Source organism: Sus scrofa, chromosome 15 (assembly GCF_054392235.1).
Source record: "Sus scrofa isolate SSC_HxYL_T2T_F1_AM1 chromosome 15, Sscrofa_HxYL_maternal_Yorkshire_Landrace_v2.0, whole genome shotgun sequence".
NCBI lineage: Eukaryota > Metazoa > Chordata > Mammalia > Artiodactyla > Suidae > Sus > Sus scrofa.
This window is the reverse complement of record NC_139397.1, coordinates 48,428,816-48,447,554: the sequence shown is the minus strand read 5'-3', so window position 1 is coordinate 48,447,554 and position 18,739 is coordinate 48,428,816. Positions and strand designations below refer to the sequence as shown.

At 40.4% G+C, this 18,739-nt stretch overlaps 1 protein-coding gene across 2 annotated transcripts in view; it reads left to right on the top strand.

Annotated features, from left to right (window-relative positions):
- Positions 1–18,739, top strand: part of CSMD1 (CUB and Sushi multiple domains 1) — a 1,878,204-nt gene that overhangs the window by 1,808,400 nt on the left and 51,065 nt on the right. For both annotated transcript variants that reach the window (XM_084999785.1, XM_021075826.2), the window contains exons 52-54: positions 5,050–5,223; positions 16,797–16,970; positions 18,329–18,502. In XM_084999785.1, coding sequence (XP_084855911.1) covers positions 5,050–5,223; positions 16,797–16,970; positions 18,329–18,502 — 522 coding nt within the window. The remainder of the gene's footprint in view (positions 1–5,049; positions 5,224–16,796; positions 16,971–18,328; positions 18,503–18,739) is intronic.

Sequence of the window (18,739 nt, the reverse complement as noted above, 5' to 3'; positions counted from 1 at the left end):
TTTATTATTTTATGCTTATTCTGGGTTTTCCTTACCCAAACGTGGAAGTAGCTATTCTCCAAGGAGCCCTGGGACATTTTGGTGGAAAATGATTTTAGAAACCAAAGTGCCTGGGAGGGTGCATTATGTTTTTCATGAGAGTGGTTGGGTATGGAAATTTGACACAGAGCTTATGGTTACTATTGTGACCAAACAAATACTTTCTGTTTGTTTTCTTACCCCTCAAAGACTTGCTATCAGTATTTTCAGTTAATTTCTATCTCTACCGATGTTTTTAAAATTTTGCATTAACAAAGCGATTTATCAAAGATATTTTTGTCTTTGTAGAAACATTGATATGTCACACTAGATACTGTGATACCTAACATTGTGTTCTGTGATGTTGTGTGAAGTTTTACAAGGAGTTCAGGGATCACATTTTGAGAAGAATACCACAAAGTACCAAGTTTTAGGGGCTTTAAGATATATTTTCACACAAGTAATAGGCAAAGTAATTGATAAATGAAGGCATTCAAATGTTTGTCTGAAAAATATTTCTTTAATGTTTATTTTTAGGGGTGCTAGTGTTATTTATGTATTTTTCACAACCAGATTTAGTTTAATATTTAATATTATTACTTTTTATTATTTGGGACAGACAATTACTGTATGCAATGGCAACCCTCTACTTTCTCAAAAATCAATTAATAATATACATTTAAGAAAACACAGCCAATTGAACATTGAAAATTACTAAAGTTAACATTTTACATGCCAAAAAATAAAGAGAAAAAAAATTTTAGAGCCTTAAAATGGCATAATATTTTCTAGGTTCTACAATAAACAAAAATAAAAAATAATATTAGTTGCTTCTTGCTACAACATATTTTCATTTCATTTTACATTTAAAATATATTTAAATTACATTTCACTCTTATGAGCCCTATCTTCCCAACATACATGTGGGAAAATCCAATATTAATCCCAGTAATAGTATATACCTTGCTGTTAAATGGGAGCATGATAAAACCCAGGAAGTTCAATGCTATTTAGTTTTTCTAATTAAAATGAATTAAAATGGCACATTTTTTTAAGCCTAATTTGCCTCTCTGTGGTAGTTTTTTTCAGAGAATAAACACCAGGTCACTTTCTACATTTTATTGGAACTGAATCATTAGGATCTTCAAATGTATTATCACCCAAATTATTGCTATAGCTAAGCAGCTATATTTTTATTTATTATGTTGTTTTCCATGGTTTATCTTGGAATATCTCTCCAAGGATCTCCTGGGAGCTCCTGTTTGGGTTATTGACCTGCTTAAGGGCTGGTAATTCTGCTTGTCCACTTAGCTCCAGATGAGAGACAACCCTTGACCATCTTCTAAGTGTATCCGTAATATCTATGAAGTCAGCTGGGATAGTCACCACTTTTTTTAGGGTTTGTGCTATTCCAGCTCCAAGCTAGTCTACCATGTCCATAAGAGCCCAGGATCCAGGAAGGGAGAGCACAGGAGACCTTGGTCCCACTTTGGAAATGTTGACTGGCAAGCCACCCTCTTTGAGAACTGACTAGCCCTCATTATCCCTCCAGAAATGACTTTAAGGCAAAATTAAAAGTCTGTGTCTGGAGGTGCCCAACCATCCCCCTAACACAAGGACTGTGTAAAAGTGGGAGCCTGTTACTATTTTCCTCTTACATTTCTTTAGTGTTTGACTCATTGCTTTAAAAAGTGAGAAAAATGGCTAGCACAGAAATTCATAAATCAAAAAGGAATCATATTTGCATTTTGAATTTTATACCTAACAGAATAGATAGTTGAATTGGATTTTTTTATATCATAGGTATCCAAAGAACATTGTCTGAATTCTATCCTGTACCTCTTTTATAGCTGCTTAAGAGTTTTCTTCAATTGTACCTGAACTACATGGTGAAATAGACAGGCTGGTCATTGATGACCTTCTGTGTGTAATTAGGAGGTCTCCATGGATTGATTATAAAATTATGGGAGTATTTATCCATCAGACTACACTTTTCATCTGTATCATAGGAGACTATGGAGTGGACGTTCTTACCCCATTTCATGTGGATACTGGTTATAAGTTAGAATGACCTAAACATGAATTTCTTGATAATATGCTCACAAATAAATGGCCAGCTTTCAGTAAATAACTCAAATGACACTCACTACCCCAGAGTCAATGATTTCATGTGTGTTTGGACATTTTCACCTTAAGTAAGGCCTTCTTTTTGACTTGATCCAGGTATCTTGGCTCTCTCTGGTCTACACAGCATGCCTTCACATACTTCATATAGCTAGGGTATGTCCTCCAAACCTTTTCTTAATGATCAGTAGCCCTGCTCCCTTCACATGAGTGTCATGGCATGTATTTGTTGCTTTCTGTCCATCTGCATGTTTTTGAGGATTTTTTCACTAAGAACATATTTGAAAGTACCTACTTTGACCTTATTTATTTGTCATACTCACAAAAAAAATATGCATATTCCAGATGGAAATGCTGACTTGATGAGTTTGAGAAATGGCATGACAAAATATGATTTGTTTTTCAAAGTAGAGTGTTTCAGCATGAATATAATTGTGGAAGTGAAGAAAAGAAAAGAAGCTTAAAAGCAATGGCTTGGAGAAGGCACAGTAATAATGAGAAAATACTACAGTATCAACAGCAAATTGGGGCAGAGCTGGGGGGATCTCTGGGTGTGTTCAGAAGAGCATTCTCTGTTTAAGACCCATCCTTGTGCAGGACACTCTCTGGGAATTCATAGAAAACACCAGACTGTGCATGTGACTACACCTTTAATGGAAGAGGAAAAGGCAAACATTGACTTTATTCTTGAAAACTTAACAGGAAAGAGGAACATGGAAATAAAGCTTTCTTTTGGATGTTTGACAAAGGTTTTGTTTGTCTTTCATTCTTTAGGGCTGAGGATTTCTCTGTTTCAGTTAGGGGAGCTTTTCCAGATCAGTGCTGCTAAACTCATTAATGTGTTCATTAATGTGTCAGGTGTATTACCAACCAAGTCCTTACATCTGAGACCCCATTATCCAGCTGCTGGAAAGCTAAAATTTTCTTCTCTTAGTTCTTCTTTATAGTCTGGTGAACCTTAGGAGAGGACAAGCCTAAAATAGTTTTATCACCAGGATATTTTTAACAGAGCCTAAAAGAATAGAACATCTGCTGGTCTACCATTTACAGTGTGTCAGGAGCTCCAAGAGGAGATGAGCTCAGGGCTTACCACTATTTAACACCCTTCTGACTAAAGCTGAGGTTTCAAAACATGGTCCAATTATCCTGAATGGTTGCAAGTGTATCTTTAAATATCAGGGCTCAAGGTGAACTTCAAACTATGAGAAAAGGCTTAATGAAAAGTTCATAACTAATTGTAAAAAAAAAATCTAAATCCCACTAAAATTCATTGACATTTGGTAGAGCAAACATGTTAGAAATATCACTAAATGCATAAGATATGACCCTGTAAGAGTTTAGCAATCCCAGAAACTACGAAATCCTCAAGGCCCCCTCAACAACAACATCTGGACTTTCAAAATTTCTGGTGAGCAGCACCTCCCCAGAACACATATCTCCTGGATGTCTGTCTGTCTGTCTGAAATGGAGTCAGGGATATGTATCTTCGAGTAAAATCAGCTTAATTCAGAAGACTGGTCTAAGTGGTAAATTTTTCTTTACTTGAATTATTGGCCAAGGTTTTCAGATTTTGATTCAGACCCCTGAGGAGGTCCTGAGATGGCCTTCACTGGCCACTCAGATGGCTGACTCTGACCCACCCCTGACCAGGTACAAGGTCTTGCTGTAACTGTTTTCACTTGTCCTCTCTTTGAATCCAGAGCACACCTGGCAGGTGCGCTGGTATTAACTTTGAGGAGATGAACTGACTCAGAGATGTTGAGAACGTGGCCGGTGTCACCCAGCTAGTAGCTGGCAAAGCGGAGCAGAATCTGGGTAGCCTGCAGTCAGAATCTGTGCTCTTAATCACTGCATTTTATTGCCTCTTATCAGTTTATTGTTAATAAGGACTGGGTAATTTTTAGCTACATGGCGACTTTGCCCTAAGCCCTTTACACATAAAAACTCAGTGCAGCAGGAACTCTTTATCACTCCTCTTAGAAGAGTTTTTCAAACACTTTAATGTTCACCTGTTAAAAGACATTTAAGCCTTTGATGAGCAGTTGGCCTTGATGGCTTTATGATTTCTTCCTCCCCTGAGATTCTGCTGACTTTTTTTGTGCTCAAACGTTGTTGGATTTGGAATGTACAGGGGGTCAGGTGGTAAAATAGATATCTATAATGAAAGTGATCATTTCATTTATCTTCCCTGCTGGAGAAATTGTGTGGGTTAAGTAGCCACTATCTACAGTTATGCTGGGGCATACTCGTAAACTGGGGACTTGCAGTTATCCAACCTACAACCACTTAAGGTCTAGATTTTATATTTTTAATTTTCAGAAAGTCTGCACATGTCCTGTATAGTCAGCAGTTTTATGGACTCATGATTCCGACAAATTATGCAAGTCAATGAAAGAAAAAATGAACTCAGCCCTTCTACTCTTGTGGATGTCCTAGGCTTTAATTCCACACTACTTTGTACCAGCTGATGGCCTTGGGAAAGTCCGTACACATTTCATAATTCCTGCTATACACACATAGGTATCTGGTAACTATGATGCGATTCTTGTGATTGATGTAGGCAGAAAAGTAGACAGCCACCTTGTTTGATTGATTTGCTTGAGTGTGAATATCTTTGTATACTGTGTATTTATTCAAAGAAAGCTTAGCTACCTGTGAGGGTGAAAAAATAGCAATGCGTAATGGGAGGGATTTATACCATTTTGGACTTTATATTTTGAAGTTTTCATCCCAAGGTTATAGGAGAGGGAGAATCAAGCTTTCCAGGTGGTGCATCTGCTTCACTCTACGCTGACACACCTGCACTGTGTTCTTAATGATAATGAAGACTGGAGATTGTCATTTTTGAACAAAAGACTGGTCTGCAGACCTGAAGTAATATTCACTTTGTTTTGCTTTTCTTTGTAGTGATCTCATGTGGAAGCCTGTCCTTTCCTCCAAATGGGAACAAGATAGGGACCTTGACAGTGTATGGTGCCACAGCCATATTCACATGTAACACGGGCTATACCCTCGTGGGTTCTCATGTTAGAGAATGCCTGGCCAACGGGCTCTGGAGTGGCCCTGAAACTCACTGTCTGGGTAAGTTAACCCATCATCCGGTACTTGTTGAATTCAAATAAACCTTAAAAATAGAGGATGGCTGGGCAAAGCCTGACACTTCTTGCTATAAATGCTCTGACAGAGTGTTTCTAAATCCTACCTGGGTGTTTAATGCTGCGCTTTACAATATAGTTCTTTAAGTAGCTAGAAGGATTTTTTTTTTAAATCCAAACAGTTAATGCAAGTCACATATGTTCTTAAGTGAACAGAAACTATCTTATAAAGTACTGAGGCTATCACTACACGCAAATACTGTTGTGATTTTAGAATGCACAAAATCAATTTCAAAATTATCATACATTATATTTTAAAATTTTTCAAAATTATGTCAATAAGTTATTGTGACATTAATGTCCATCAATGTAAGGATAATGAATTATTTAAAATGGAAAGTGTGCTAGTTACTTGGTCTTCTCTTTCCAACAATTAACATTTTTAGCATGATGATTTAAAAAAAAAAACTGAGTTGAAATTTTTTTCATTGAAAAATTTTTTGAATAAACATATGAAAATTCTTGAATAATCAGCTTAAAGTATAATGATTTCTAATGCTCCTTTTATTTTATTTATTTATTTTTGATAGGCAAGAAATAGATTTATTAAGATGCTTGAGACAGATGCAAGTGGGCAGGCAAGGAGGCTCTCTCTAATGCTCCTTTTAGATCTCCTAGTAATTTGCAAGATATGTTAACTGCCTTCAGTCCTTTAGAAATCTATGTGTGATTTCGATAATTTTGTACTCACTCAAAAGCAGTGTAAACTAAAAAGCTTAAGCTTGTATACCTCTATGGGTGAGGCTCACATCAGGAACTAAGCCAGAACCAGTAAATTTTAAATAGTAAAAATCTATTCTTTTTACTGGAAAGAACTTGAAGAAAGAGGATGATGGTAAAGTAGTAATCTCAGAAAAAAAGCAACCAATGAAAGTACGAAGGAGTTCCCTATGAAATGACTTCCTCTGAAGTAATACAAGACTTAGATCAGTGCTTCTTGATATATGTTCTTGTTGAGTGTAGTCATTATAGTTTCCAGCCAACTATGAAATTTCCTTAGAATTTGTGTGGTACTTCTTGAGAATCAGTAGTGCTTCTGAGATTTCCTGTGCTTTCCTGAATGTTCTTATGAAATTGGCCATTGAGTAGCACTCTCTTTAAGGCAGCTATGGTTGGGGTGGGTTTTCTCCGTCAACCGCAGTGGAACTTGGTGCTATAGGATGGAATCACAAGATCTAAGAATTACATCTCTGCCATTAATTATACGATGGAAATAATAATAATTTACATTTGATTAATGCCTTACTTCTAACAAACCCCTTATCTTATTGGTCCTTACAGTGACTTCAGGGTGCAGGTAGGGTGGTGGGAGCTACAGGGTTTAAATGGCAACTATAGTTTCTATACCTGTTGAATCAAGGGGTCATTTTGGGTCTTATTGATCGTAAGTCATTCTTTACCTATCTTGTGGCTCTCTTCTGACTGAAGGTTGGAACTTTGAAGTAGAAAGGATGTAATGCATATTGACTAGTTGGCTGGACAGAGATGCTGAAAAGGCATAGCCTCAGTGGGATGAAATATGGCTTCAAAGCTTGTGGAAGAGGCAGTGTGCGGAAGGAAATAAAACTGGAAAAAGAGGAAGAAAAATGCCCAGATTAAAATGTGTAGAACTTGAATTTGGTATATATGAAATAGTATCATTAGAGGAGGCACAACGTGTTTAAAAGAAAATAAAATACATATTAGAAAAGGATTAGAAAGGATGCATAGTCACATGTGTTTATAAATCAATGAATAAAGAATGGGTAATAAATTTAGTCTAGAGATTTTTAAAATTTGTAAGCATAGTCTCACAGCTACCACTGAGACTTGAAGGGTTAAAATTCATTATCCACAGCATATGGCAATGAAGGATAGCTCTTTTCCTGGAAAAATGAGTTGCTTATGGGTAGATAATACAGTATAACCCAGCAAGAGTATTTGTCTTCAGGACTCAGAATGCTGCATGGAATGTGAGAAGAAAGATAACAGGGAGGAGAACAGAGGTGACATCAGTGCCAGAGAAGATTATAAGGTTCTCAGAGAGAGAAAGAGAAAGAGAGGCTCTAAATCTAAATCTGGCAGAGATATTGGACAGAGCAGATATTGGGTACCTCCTTAACCCAAAAATTAATAAGATGCCCTATTTGGATACAGTAATTTGAATGGTGATATTTACTAATAACTGAAAATGTACATTTTAAGTTTTATCTGAATGAACACTCACTAGAACATACTGTAAGTGATTACTACTCCTATTTACAGATAAGGAAACAAAAAAACAACAACAGCAAAAAAACTTAGAGCTTAGGAATTTGCCTTATGCAAAGCCAATAATATGTATCAAAACTAGCATCAAACCTAGGTACTTTGACCATAGAACACAGGCTTCCTAATTTTGGGGTGTTTAACTAGTGTATATTGTAATTTTTGTGCTACTTCACCAATACATTTATCTCTCAAGGAAAGAGATATGATGAAAGAGGCTGTTATACTATTGCATGGATTCTGACCAATGAAGAGGAATTTGTTGTTTAACCAGGAAAGAAACGAGCCCTAGTAGTCGAGGCCTGTGCCCCCAAAGGGTGCTTTATGCCTAAGCAGTTTTGTGGCTTCTTTTGACAACACTGGATCCTTAACCCACTACACTAAAAGGGAACTCCTGTTTCCTCATTTTTAAATCTCTTGAGAAACAGTTTCTACCAAATTAAGTGACCTTGAATAACCTTCAGGCTCATGTGGACCCTGTGAAGATAAACTCTATAGTCATGGAAGGAAAATGGCTTTAACTCGAAAACAGACAGACCCTCAGAAAATAAAATAACCCTTAAAACTCTGACTTTGAGAAACAAATCATTCTATAATAAATTCAGTTTGCAAGCAAAACAACAACCATAGGGTCTGTTTAACTGAATGAAATGCACTTGAAGGGCAGTACAATGAAGGACAGATCCACCACAAGCTGGGAATGACAGAAAATTTTAGGACCATGAAATGTAAAAATGTTTGAAATAAGAATCAATTCACTCATCGGAGTTGGTATTAAAATAGCAGGTGAAAGAAATAAAGCAGAAAGCCTCAGATTCCTCCATATATATATATTATGTAAAGAAGACTTATGAGGTAAATACAAGAGTTAGAGCATTGTTTGCCTCAGACACTGGAATCCCCCAAAGAGAAGGAGCCCATCAATGAGCACTTGAGAGTTTCCAGGGGAGCTGAGTCTCCTGGCCACAAGGATCCCAGTCAAGCAAGCATCGGGTGCTGGGGAGGCAATGGCCAAGGACTCAGCTCCCTTGGGACGTCATTAAAAGGAAGTGGTCTAGCGTTAGACAAATACCTGATGTGACTTGTCAAACAAAAGTGAAAGAAGTTAGCTGCACAAAACTATGGATTTGCTAGTTTGATGATACACAGAGCAGATAATCAAACCTATTATTTGGATGACCTCTGGGTATGTCTATTTATGAAGAGCTGATGTAGTTTCACAAAATTAACTTGCAAGTCTGGATCCCTCTTTGTTTGATGTAACATTTAATGGATATTAAAAATACCCTTTAGTAATCTTACTCAGCAAGGTGTATACGTGGTTTTCCATCATAACTCTTACAATTAGGAATGTGTAATAAGGACTGTAGGTTTAGTGTTTTAAAAATTCCTTGACGGGTAGTATGTGAATGATGTTTTTAGATGGATGTGGTTTGGGAAGGCGGTATGCAGGTGGACATCCCTTTCCTCGCTCTAGTCCTTTCCAAAACTTTCATGGAAACCTTGGCTAAGGGCGTCATCATGCTGGCTCAAAGTGTGAAAATAAATTTTTCATGACAGATTCAGGAAGTCTTCATATTGAACCATAGACCAAACACATAATAAAATAATGGAATTATTATAAAATTTCACTCAAAATGGAAAATAAAGTAAGTGTATGTGACAAGAAAATTATGAAATATCAGCACACAAGGAAGAATTGGGTGTCTTGGACCCAAAAGACTCATTTGTGCTAAGGGATGGCTCAGATGCTGATGCTGTGTCTTAAATAGCCTTAATCTCCTTCTGTGACACTCAGTGGCCCATATCTGGGAAGGTGATTCCAGTCCTGTGAGATAGTTTAAGGCTTTTGAGAACTTAAATGTATTTGTGGTGAAGAATATGGTAATCATGACACCTGAAGAAAGTTTAGAAAACTTGTGATCCTAAGTTTGGCTAAGAGGAAAGGTAGGAGGTAATTAATAGCTATTTTCAAATATTTAAAATAATTGGGGAAAAACGAGAAAAGAAATGGAAACAAAAAAGAAGATTAATTAAATACATCTGCCAAGGGCAAGGACCAGGGTTGCTAATGACCTTAGTGGTACATAATCTACTCATTGGTTTGAAATAGCGATGCTAGGTACAGAAAAATAGTTTAAAGATTTAATATAGGAAATATTTTTCCTTATTTATTTTTTAACACGTGGGATTGGTCCAAAAATGTAGCAAAGGTTTCCTGCAGAGTGTGGCTGCCCACTTGGCAGGTTTTTGTGTTGGGCTCCACTGGACTCCGAGCTTTATTGATTCTACACCCGCCAGGCTTTCTCCATCCTAATGCAAAGCCCTTGGGCAAAAGCATTTTTCAAGTTTGGGGTGAGGCATCTTATTAGTTTTTAGGGTTACTAGAACAAAACATATTTTTGCCTGAGATTTTGCTTCTATTTCATGTGGGGCATGGATCAGATTTCTAGTGATGGTTCCATGGTTATTTCTAGTGATTTTTCAACTGGAAAGAATATACCAGATTCCTTGATGATCACTGCAGCAGAAATGTCTAAGTACATGAATGGTTGCTGCCAGGGTGTGAGTCTTGTGATAGGTAACTGTAGGAAAGCTGGATTTAAGGAGGTGAAGGGTGATTTTCTTAGGGAATTGAATGTATGCTATGTTTGAGGTCCTCTTGTCTGCCTGACTTCAAAGCTAGAACCTTTGAGAGACAATGGAATAAGGGAAGATGGACAATGTGTATGCAACAGTCATTACAGCTAAAGTTCAGGCAAAGTTATGCATGTGTGCATCAGAGTACTGTTTTTTGTTGTTGTTGTTGTTGTTTTGCTTTGTTTTGTTTTGTTTTTTGCTTTTTAGGGCCATACTTGTGGCACATGGAAGTTCCCAGGCCAGGGGTCAAATCTGAGCTGTAGCCGCCCACCTATACCATAGCCACAACAACACTGGATCCAAGCTGCACCTGCAACCTACACCACAGCTCATGGCAATGCCAGATCCCCAACCCACTGAGCATGGCCAGGGATTGAACCCAAGTCCTCATGGATACTAGTCGGATTTGTTTCCACTGCACCACAACAGGAACTCCCCAGAGTACATTTTTATAAAAGGTTAGCCACGGATTAATCAGTGTCGTCACCCCTGCTTTACAATGGGGTCTCCCAGGGTGTTGTGAATGGCCCAGGACTTAGCCTGATTTACCATCTGTGCTGTGCAATGCTGCACATCTCTCTAGGCTGCAGCATTAGGTGCTAAGAAGGCTGACCCCATATCTCCTCATCAGGTAACTTATAATCCATCAGGGAAGTTTTACAATCCCCATGCTCTCTTAATTATTTTCTTCTGTTTATCTTCCCTGTGGTAGTTTGCACTGAACGCAGCAGAGAGCACTCAAGCTCGCAAGACTGAGCATTTATAATCAAGTCTCCTATTGTAGAAACCTGCATTAATCTTTTAATCCCATTTATAGCATTTAGACTTTTTTCAGCACATAATAACACATCACCTCTTTCACTCTGTTACCTCTTTAATCTGTAGCACTCAAGGTGTCAGTGATACATTGAGACATTTCCCACTTAAAGAACAGCATCTTTTTTTTATTATTAGATTCTTTTGCTATTATTTGAAGTAAGTTTGCATTTGCTACATGATAGTGACCTAGGAGATGAAATCTTTGGTAAGTATGATATCATGGTGACATTCTGGTGGCTAAAATATCAAGAGGACCTGGTTCAAAATGATATTGTTAGACTATATTTTTTTCATAGTTGTTAGAGAATAAAATTGGAAAGTATTCAAATGCCTTGTATTTTATGATAGCTCCATGTACACATTTTTAATAAAACAACAGATTATGACAATGCTTATATTGCAGCAAAAAGATGACATTAGAGCAGAAAGATAGCCCCTCCCTCCTGGGTATTGGTTACACAAACTTCAGTATAAAATTTAGGCTGTGTGATACCCGGGGAAGATAAAATATTTGGAAACACATGGTGCTAATCTTCACATTTTACATCTGCGTTGTCAGTGGCTGGGAGATGAATGTCACAATATATTTCTGAATATTATCTGGTGATATTCATTTACTTCCTCAAGAAATATGACATCAGATGTAAAGGATAATAGAAGGTGGTTCTTTTTTTTTTTAAGGACTTTATAATCAAAGGAATAAACGAGGTAAAAACAGAGCATCTTTAATAAAGAGTTGAGATTAATGAATGGCAGGAGAGTGGTCCACACAAAGTGCTTCCCAAATCCAGGGAGGGAGCCCCTTTGATGAGCAGGGGGTTCCAACATGCAAAAATGGACAAGCATCATCCCAGAAATGAGAGCCACAGAGAGGGTAGCAGCCATGCAGACACAGACTGAGCAGGAGGTGGTCCCCATGGTTCCTGAACACACGTGTCCTGAGTTGCACTGCTTGTCGTTGGGGGGAATGAGGGCCTGCACTAATACGGTCATGACACAGCACCCTGACCATGGAAAGAACTCATGTCCTTCCACAGACACCTCCTCCCCAAACACTGCCCTTGGAACTCACAGGCTGATGGTGGCGAGAAATCAGTACAAAATGATATTTCTATCTGCCAATATCAAAAGGATCAGCCCTGGCCCGGTGGGCGTTGTAAAGGGACGATCCCAGAGACCGTCCCCCTCTACAGGGAGACACTGCAGCTGAGTATCGATGGGCTCTAATTCCTTTAGGGCTCCTGGGAGGCTGCACACAGGGTGCGTGTGGATTGAGTTATATGACATTTTATAGACAGAGAAGAATGTGAAAGAAAGTGGTGGAGGTAAAAAAAAAAAAAAATGGTACATGAAGGAACGGCATAAAAAAAGACAGATGAGAGATTTCTGGAAGCCTCAGAGATTACCCAAATCAGGTACTGGCCTGAAATCGTTCTTGCGTCAAATACAGTTTAAAATAATTGCCATTGACTAGGGTGTGTCCAAGGAGACTTGATCCAAGTGCATTTTGTAGATGGGCCCAGCCCTAAAGGTTGCAGCTGTAGAGCTCAACACACCGTACCTGCTTTCCTGACTTTCATGCAGAGGCTCAGCTCTACCCCTCAGTCTCACCTGTGGGTCCTCAGATGTGTGCCTCCGGGATGTGTAGACCTGGAGGTTCATATACCTCTGTCGACATTTAATGCTCATAGGCGTGTTCCCTGCATGTAGGGAATCTGATCCGTCTGACATTTCACAACCGTTTGTTAATCCTCAAGCAGGGTTTGTAATGCGGCTTTAGAATTCACTGCCAAGTTCCCTAGAATTCACTGCCAAGTTCCCCTGCCTTCAGCCCCCAGCTGGTGGTACTACTGGAATAAGCAGAATGAAGCAGATTGCATTTCTAATTCTCCTGCAGGTATGGCGTACTTGTAATGCTTACTATTTTATATTCAGCCATAAGTACCAATAATCACAAAGCAAATATGAAGGTTGAATATTTGGTTTGTAAATTTTCTAAAAATGTATGAATGTATTCAATTCTAATCCCCAAACCAATATTTACTATTTGTACGGATGCAAACTAACACAGTGAAAAGAAGGTGACCTTAATATAGGGGACTCTGGGGGGGGACACGCATGTGTGTGTGTGTGTGTGTGTCTGTGTGTGTGGCATGTCTCTGTGTGTGACACGTCTGTGTGCATGTGAGTGTGAGAGGGTGTGACCTTGTAGTAGGAGAGGCCCAGTTACCCAGCCGGTCCCCATTAGAGCAGATTCCACTGTGAGGGGTGCAGGGCCCTGCACAGGGCACACCTGTACCTGGGAGCCAGGGCACCCTGCACGCCCACAGTGGCAGCTATTCCTATGGGGTCAGTGAAAGTAAAAACTGTATTAAATTTCCAAGTCTCGGGATTCACTTGTAAATTGCACTAGTCTAGTGCTCAGCTGGGTTACACACCCCTCTGCTCTCCTCATCTCTTTAGGGGAAAACACTAGGGCGCTTTCAGGCCCTGTCTCTTCTCGGATCATATCCTATTCTCCACCCCCATCCCCAAGAACATTGCTGGCAGCATCTAATCAGTGTTGTGTTATTACCAAGTAAAGAAACGTCACCTTGGAGACCATGGATTTGGAAAGGCTTTGCAAGTGTAAAGGGTGGCGCTGTCAGTTGTGTAGTTACTTTATTTCTCTTCCTTTCCTCAGTGTTTACAGAGTGACTAATTCATGTTAGACACTGGACAGAAACATGAACATAGTTCCAAAGAGAAAGACTTTCCACATAGTGAGTCTGTAACAGAACTGGAACCACATAAAAAACAACTCAGGAAGGATATGTCCCAGTGTTATCCCACATTAACAGAGTCTTAAATTTGAAATAGAGCTCAGAGCACATTGAGTTCAAATTCTATCTCATACAGTTTTTCCTTCCATCCATGACATTTTGGCGTATTGCTGTTGGAATTTTGATTGAATACTGTAGGTGACATATTCTATATTTGTGAATAACCTATAATTGGTCTAAGGCTTTAAAGTTTTGAAGAGGATTGAAGCCTAGAAAGCTATACAAGTGACACACAGATTATTCGCTCTTAGCCATAGATCAGGAAGTCAGATCATCTGCATTTATACAAAATAGGAAGCCACAGTACATGGTGACGTTATTGACTCTTTCCTTCAGGTGCTAAGCTGAAAGAAAGGGAGTGTTTTTGAAAGGCATTTCCTATTTTCTTTATGTATTTAAGGCCAGTTCCCCACAGAACTGCAATGACCGTGTATCAGAGAAGAGTTGCTGTTGGAAACCTGTGTTTCCACACGTGCCTGTCGACCTTTCCATCTGATTTCTGCAGTGTACAGATATCTCCTTGCCAGTAGGAGCACTTATGTGCCAGGCTCTCAACCTAGAATGCAACCTTGAACTATGTGTTCTCATTACTGAAAACTGAGTTGGGAAAAATAAGAGTTACGATTTCAAAGTGAGACTGGCCAGTGGTGTTGTAAGCATGACCAGCTCACGGGCGGGGCAGGGAGAGGATGGGACGTTTGGTCTCCTCGAACTCTCTTCAGCATTGCTGGCCCCAAACCCCAGCCGCTCTCCTGGAGAGCCGATCAGCCTCAGAATTACCCTGAAGTACTTGGCGTTGTCCAGAGGAACAGCCAGGAGCCAGGAGGCCCACGTGCGCTTTGAGGATCGGATCGTGCTATTTTGGTGCACATTTCTAGAAATTAGATATCCCCCCCACCCCACCCCACCCCACCCCCGTCTTGGAAGTGGCTGGATCCCAGGGTTACCTATGTTCTCGCTGGGGTAGAATTAGGCCCCATTTCCCTACCTGGCAGGGCACCAGCCTCGGGGAAGGAGCAGGACTCTTTGGAGCCCGAGTCATGTCCTAGGATAACTCACAGCCTCAGAAGTGCTCCCGTCAACTCTGGAGGACATTCAGCCTCCTCCCTGCTGGCATCACCTCCGCTTTGGAGGAGGTGATCTGGCTTCCGGTCAAAATGAGCTGCCTGATTGGAAAAGCTGATGGGGTGACAAAAAAATCAGCCAAATCAAGTGCGAATTGACCCGATCCTCTTATTGTTCAAACAGGGACCCCTCTCCTTCATAGGGTCATCTTGCTGATAATAGACCTTGTTCAAAGCTGGGGGAACACAATGCTGCTACATTGTCTTGAGCAGAAATAGAGATTATTGTTTTTGGTTCTTCCAGAATGGTGATGTATGACAGCCATTTGATGACACTGGCATCTTTGGGGACACTCTGCTCTATGTAAAGCATGGATGGCTGGGCACTGTCCTCAAGGCAGGGGAGCCCCACCCCAATGTGCTCTGCAGCCATGGGATCAAGTTGGGAGGATAACTTAGGACCTTGGGGTGAATGCCTCTCCCCTCGTCTATCCAAACCTGTGTGTAACATGACCTTTGAATGCCAGTCACTCCTAATGCCTCATCATTTGTAGATTTGAGAAGCTACTCTTTCCATATAGTGAGGGAATGCATGGGAGGACAGAAAGAAGGGAAGGAAAGTGAGAAGGAGAGGGAAGGAGAAGCTGGGAGTCTGATGGAGGAGAACACATCACCTCTCCTGATTTTCCCTGGACCACATAGCACCTTCCTACTGCTAAAGAACAAAATAGCCACAATGCTATGAGACTTTACCCAGACCCTGGTGATAGGTGTAGGGACCCAGCGATGGGATTGCAGGCAGCAGGCTCAGCTTTGGATCCAGTTGGGCCTGTGGGGATCACAGCCAAGGTCAGGGTGGAATGTTCCTCGGGGGAAACCTTTGGGGGCAGGAGGGCTTTGGCTAAACCAACCTAGTGGACAGGTGAGGACGAGAGGCTGGCTCAGGTGTTGGCATAGGGGTTCATGCCAGGCTTCTGAGCAGGATTCTTGCTAAGATGGGCTTCTACAGGGAATGTGCAGTGGGGGGCCTGATTGAAGTTTAGTCAAGCACAGAATTGTTGTCACCCTCATCCTTCGACTCAGGAAGAGCTGAAAACCCCTTTAACTTCCTTGCACATTTGAAAGCTCTCTAGTCCTGAAGCTTCTCTGACACCATGTTGGCCAGTCACCCCCACCCTTTGGACTCCTCACACATTCACTCCCCTGTGAGTATTGACATTCTCCCCAATTTCACCTGTGGGCCCTCTCTTTTCCTGCTGAACATGCTTTTCATGGGCGAGCTCAGCCACCCTCTGGTTTCAACCTCCATCTATAATCTTAAATCTACTCTATCTTCAGTGTTTGTAAGAATAACTCTGGTCTCTGGACTTCTATTTTGAACATAAATGGTCGTTTTCTGGAATTGCCCTTATTTTCTGAAATCAGTCCTTCCTTTGAAATTTCACAGATAGCTCAGGAATCCAGTCGCTCAACCTGGAAACCCCTCTGTCCTTCCCTTGGCTGCCCACTTGCAGTAGGATGCAGGACCAGGACTAGTCCTAGTGATTCTAAGCCACTTCCTTTCTCTTGACTTTCTTTTGGAGATGGAATCACCAGATAAATAACAAAAATTATCAATCAGAAAAATAAGGAAAAGAAATAAAGGGGGAAACCACAACTGGGAAAATACACATTAAAAAATCCATGTTTGACATATGACTTAGGTCTCCCACAATCAGTAAGAAAAAAATTAGCAAGTTGAAAGAAAATCTGCATCAAATCAAAACATATATAAATGAGAAAAAAAATCCAGTAACATTCGCATTCAGGCTGTTACTCACTCAACACTGAACATCAACAAATTCTGAATGTGGTACTTTCATAGACGACAGACTCTCACGTTTTCACTGCTTTTGCTCATTTTCCAGCTGGTCACTGTGGCTCCCCGGATCCCATCGTGAACGGTCACATCAGCGGTGATGGCTTCAGTTACAGGGACACGGTGGTTTATCAGTGTAACCCCGGTTTCCGGCTGGTTGGGACTTCTGTTCGGATATGCTTGCAAGACCATAAGTGGTCTGGACACACCCCAGTCTGTGTCCGTAAGTACAGTTTGTGAAACAGTTCAGCAGGTGCTTCCCTCTGCATGTGCTCTTTTGTCCTTAAGTCATGACACGGACACATTGGATCTCAGAGCAGAGGATGGAGAAGCATGGGAAGACAGAGGATGTGGGAGCCCCTCCCCTTCCATCTGTGACTCTCTTCCCATTCCACATCCACATTTACTTGTTCATCAGCTCATCTCAAACGGTCCACGTATGCATGATGTCAGGCATCCCTTCCCCAGTGTTATCACAGGTCAACAAAGAGGGAGCAGCATCTGTCAATAAAGTACTGATTGAGCCTGCAGGTTAGGTCAGCTTTGCAGGTGCTCATAGCAGCCATTCCCCACCTACTGCGTCCTTTCCTATTTTTGTTATTGTTCCCCCAAGAACAAAGAGAGCTTTGTAAGCTTCCTTCCTTTAATAGAAAGAGGTAAAATCATATGTAACAGTTGTCCTCAAACTTTATAACTTCAAAACATATGCTACTCCTTTTTTTAGAAGAGATTGTACCCCAATTGCAAATATCAGTTTAAATAAATTATGTCCCTAATATGTTCTTTATCTTCCTAAACAAAGGGTATGTTGATGTAACTATAGGACAGAATCACAGTATTCTCTGTGATTGTGCTGTGGCAAGTGTGTGGAATTCAAAAGTGAAAGCTTTACCTAGAAGAAAAATTGCTGACAAGATAAATGAGAAGGAAAACACCAGTCTTTTAACTGTAATGTATTTCTCTTGAAAGGGCCTGTGAAGGAATTTTCATGATGTGTATTGCTGTTTTAGGCATGAGAGAATGACAGTTGACTACATTTCAAAGGACCGTACAACAAGGATTGTCAAAGAAATATACCTTGAGCATGTGCTCTTATTTTTACTAATTTTGTGAAGTTTAAATTAATATTGGAATAATTTATACATACACAACTTAAGGTATCAGCCAAGTCCTTATGTTTCAAAATGCGAGTACCACAAAATTAGGGGTTATGTTCTAAGGGGAAAATATTCAAAACTCATGACTAATACAAAAATGTCCGCATCTCTTGTTTTTCACTGCTTTATTTTAAAATTACTTGACATCCTGTCTGGATATAAGAAATAATAATTATGATGATGAAAAAGGATATTTGCCAGGTGCTGGATATTTTCCACAATTATAATGAAAACCTGTGGGTTTAGCCTGTGATTCTTTCTCCCAATTTTCCCTTCCAAATATTAATACAGTCTGTGATATATCTGATTAGCTGTCAGCCCTCTAATTCATACATTTAACAATGAATGTGTGTTATGAAGAATTCCAAGTGAGAGTAATGGTGTGTTCTTTTCCGGCCAATTCACGGACCTGTCTCCTCCACAGCCATCACCTGTGGCCACCCGGGGAACCCTGCCCGCGGGTTCACCAATGGCAGTGAGTTCAACCTGAACGATGTGGTGAACTTCACCTGTAACCCTGGCTACTTGCTGCAGGGTGCATCTCGAGCCCAGTGTCGGAGCAGTGGCCAGTGGAGCAGCCCCCTGCCCACCTGCCGAGGTAAGAGAGCTGCCCTTCCCCATGGAGGCGTGGGCGCTGCGTGGTCCACCAGAGACTGGTCTGCACCGGGAGGTGAAGCTCCCAGGGGCGGGACTTCTGCAGAAGCTTTTTATTGTGATGAGAAAACATTTCTGAGAGTAACGCATGAATCTTTCCATGGCCTCTGTCTTCTTATGGGTCAGATAGCCAATCAAAAAAACCTGGGATTCCTTACTTCACAGGCTACTTCTATTTGTC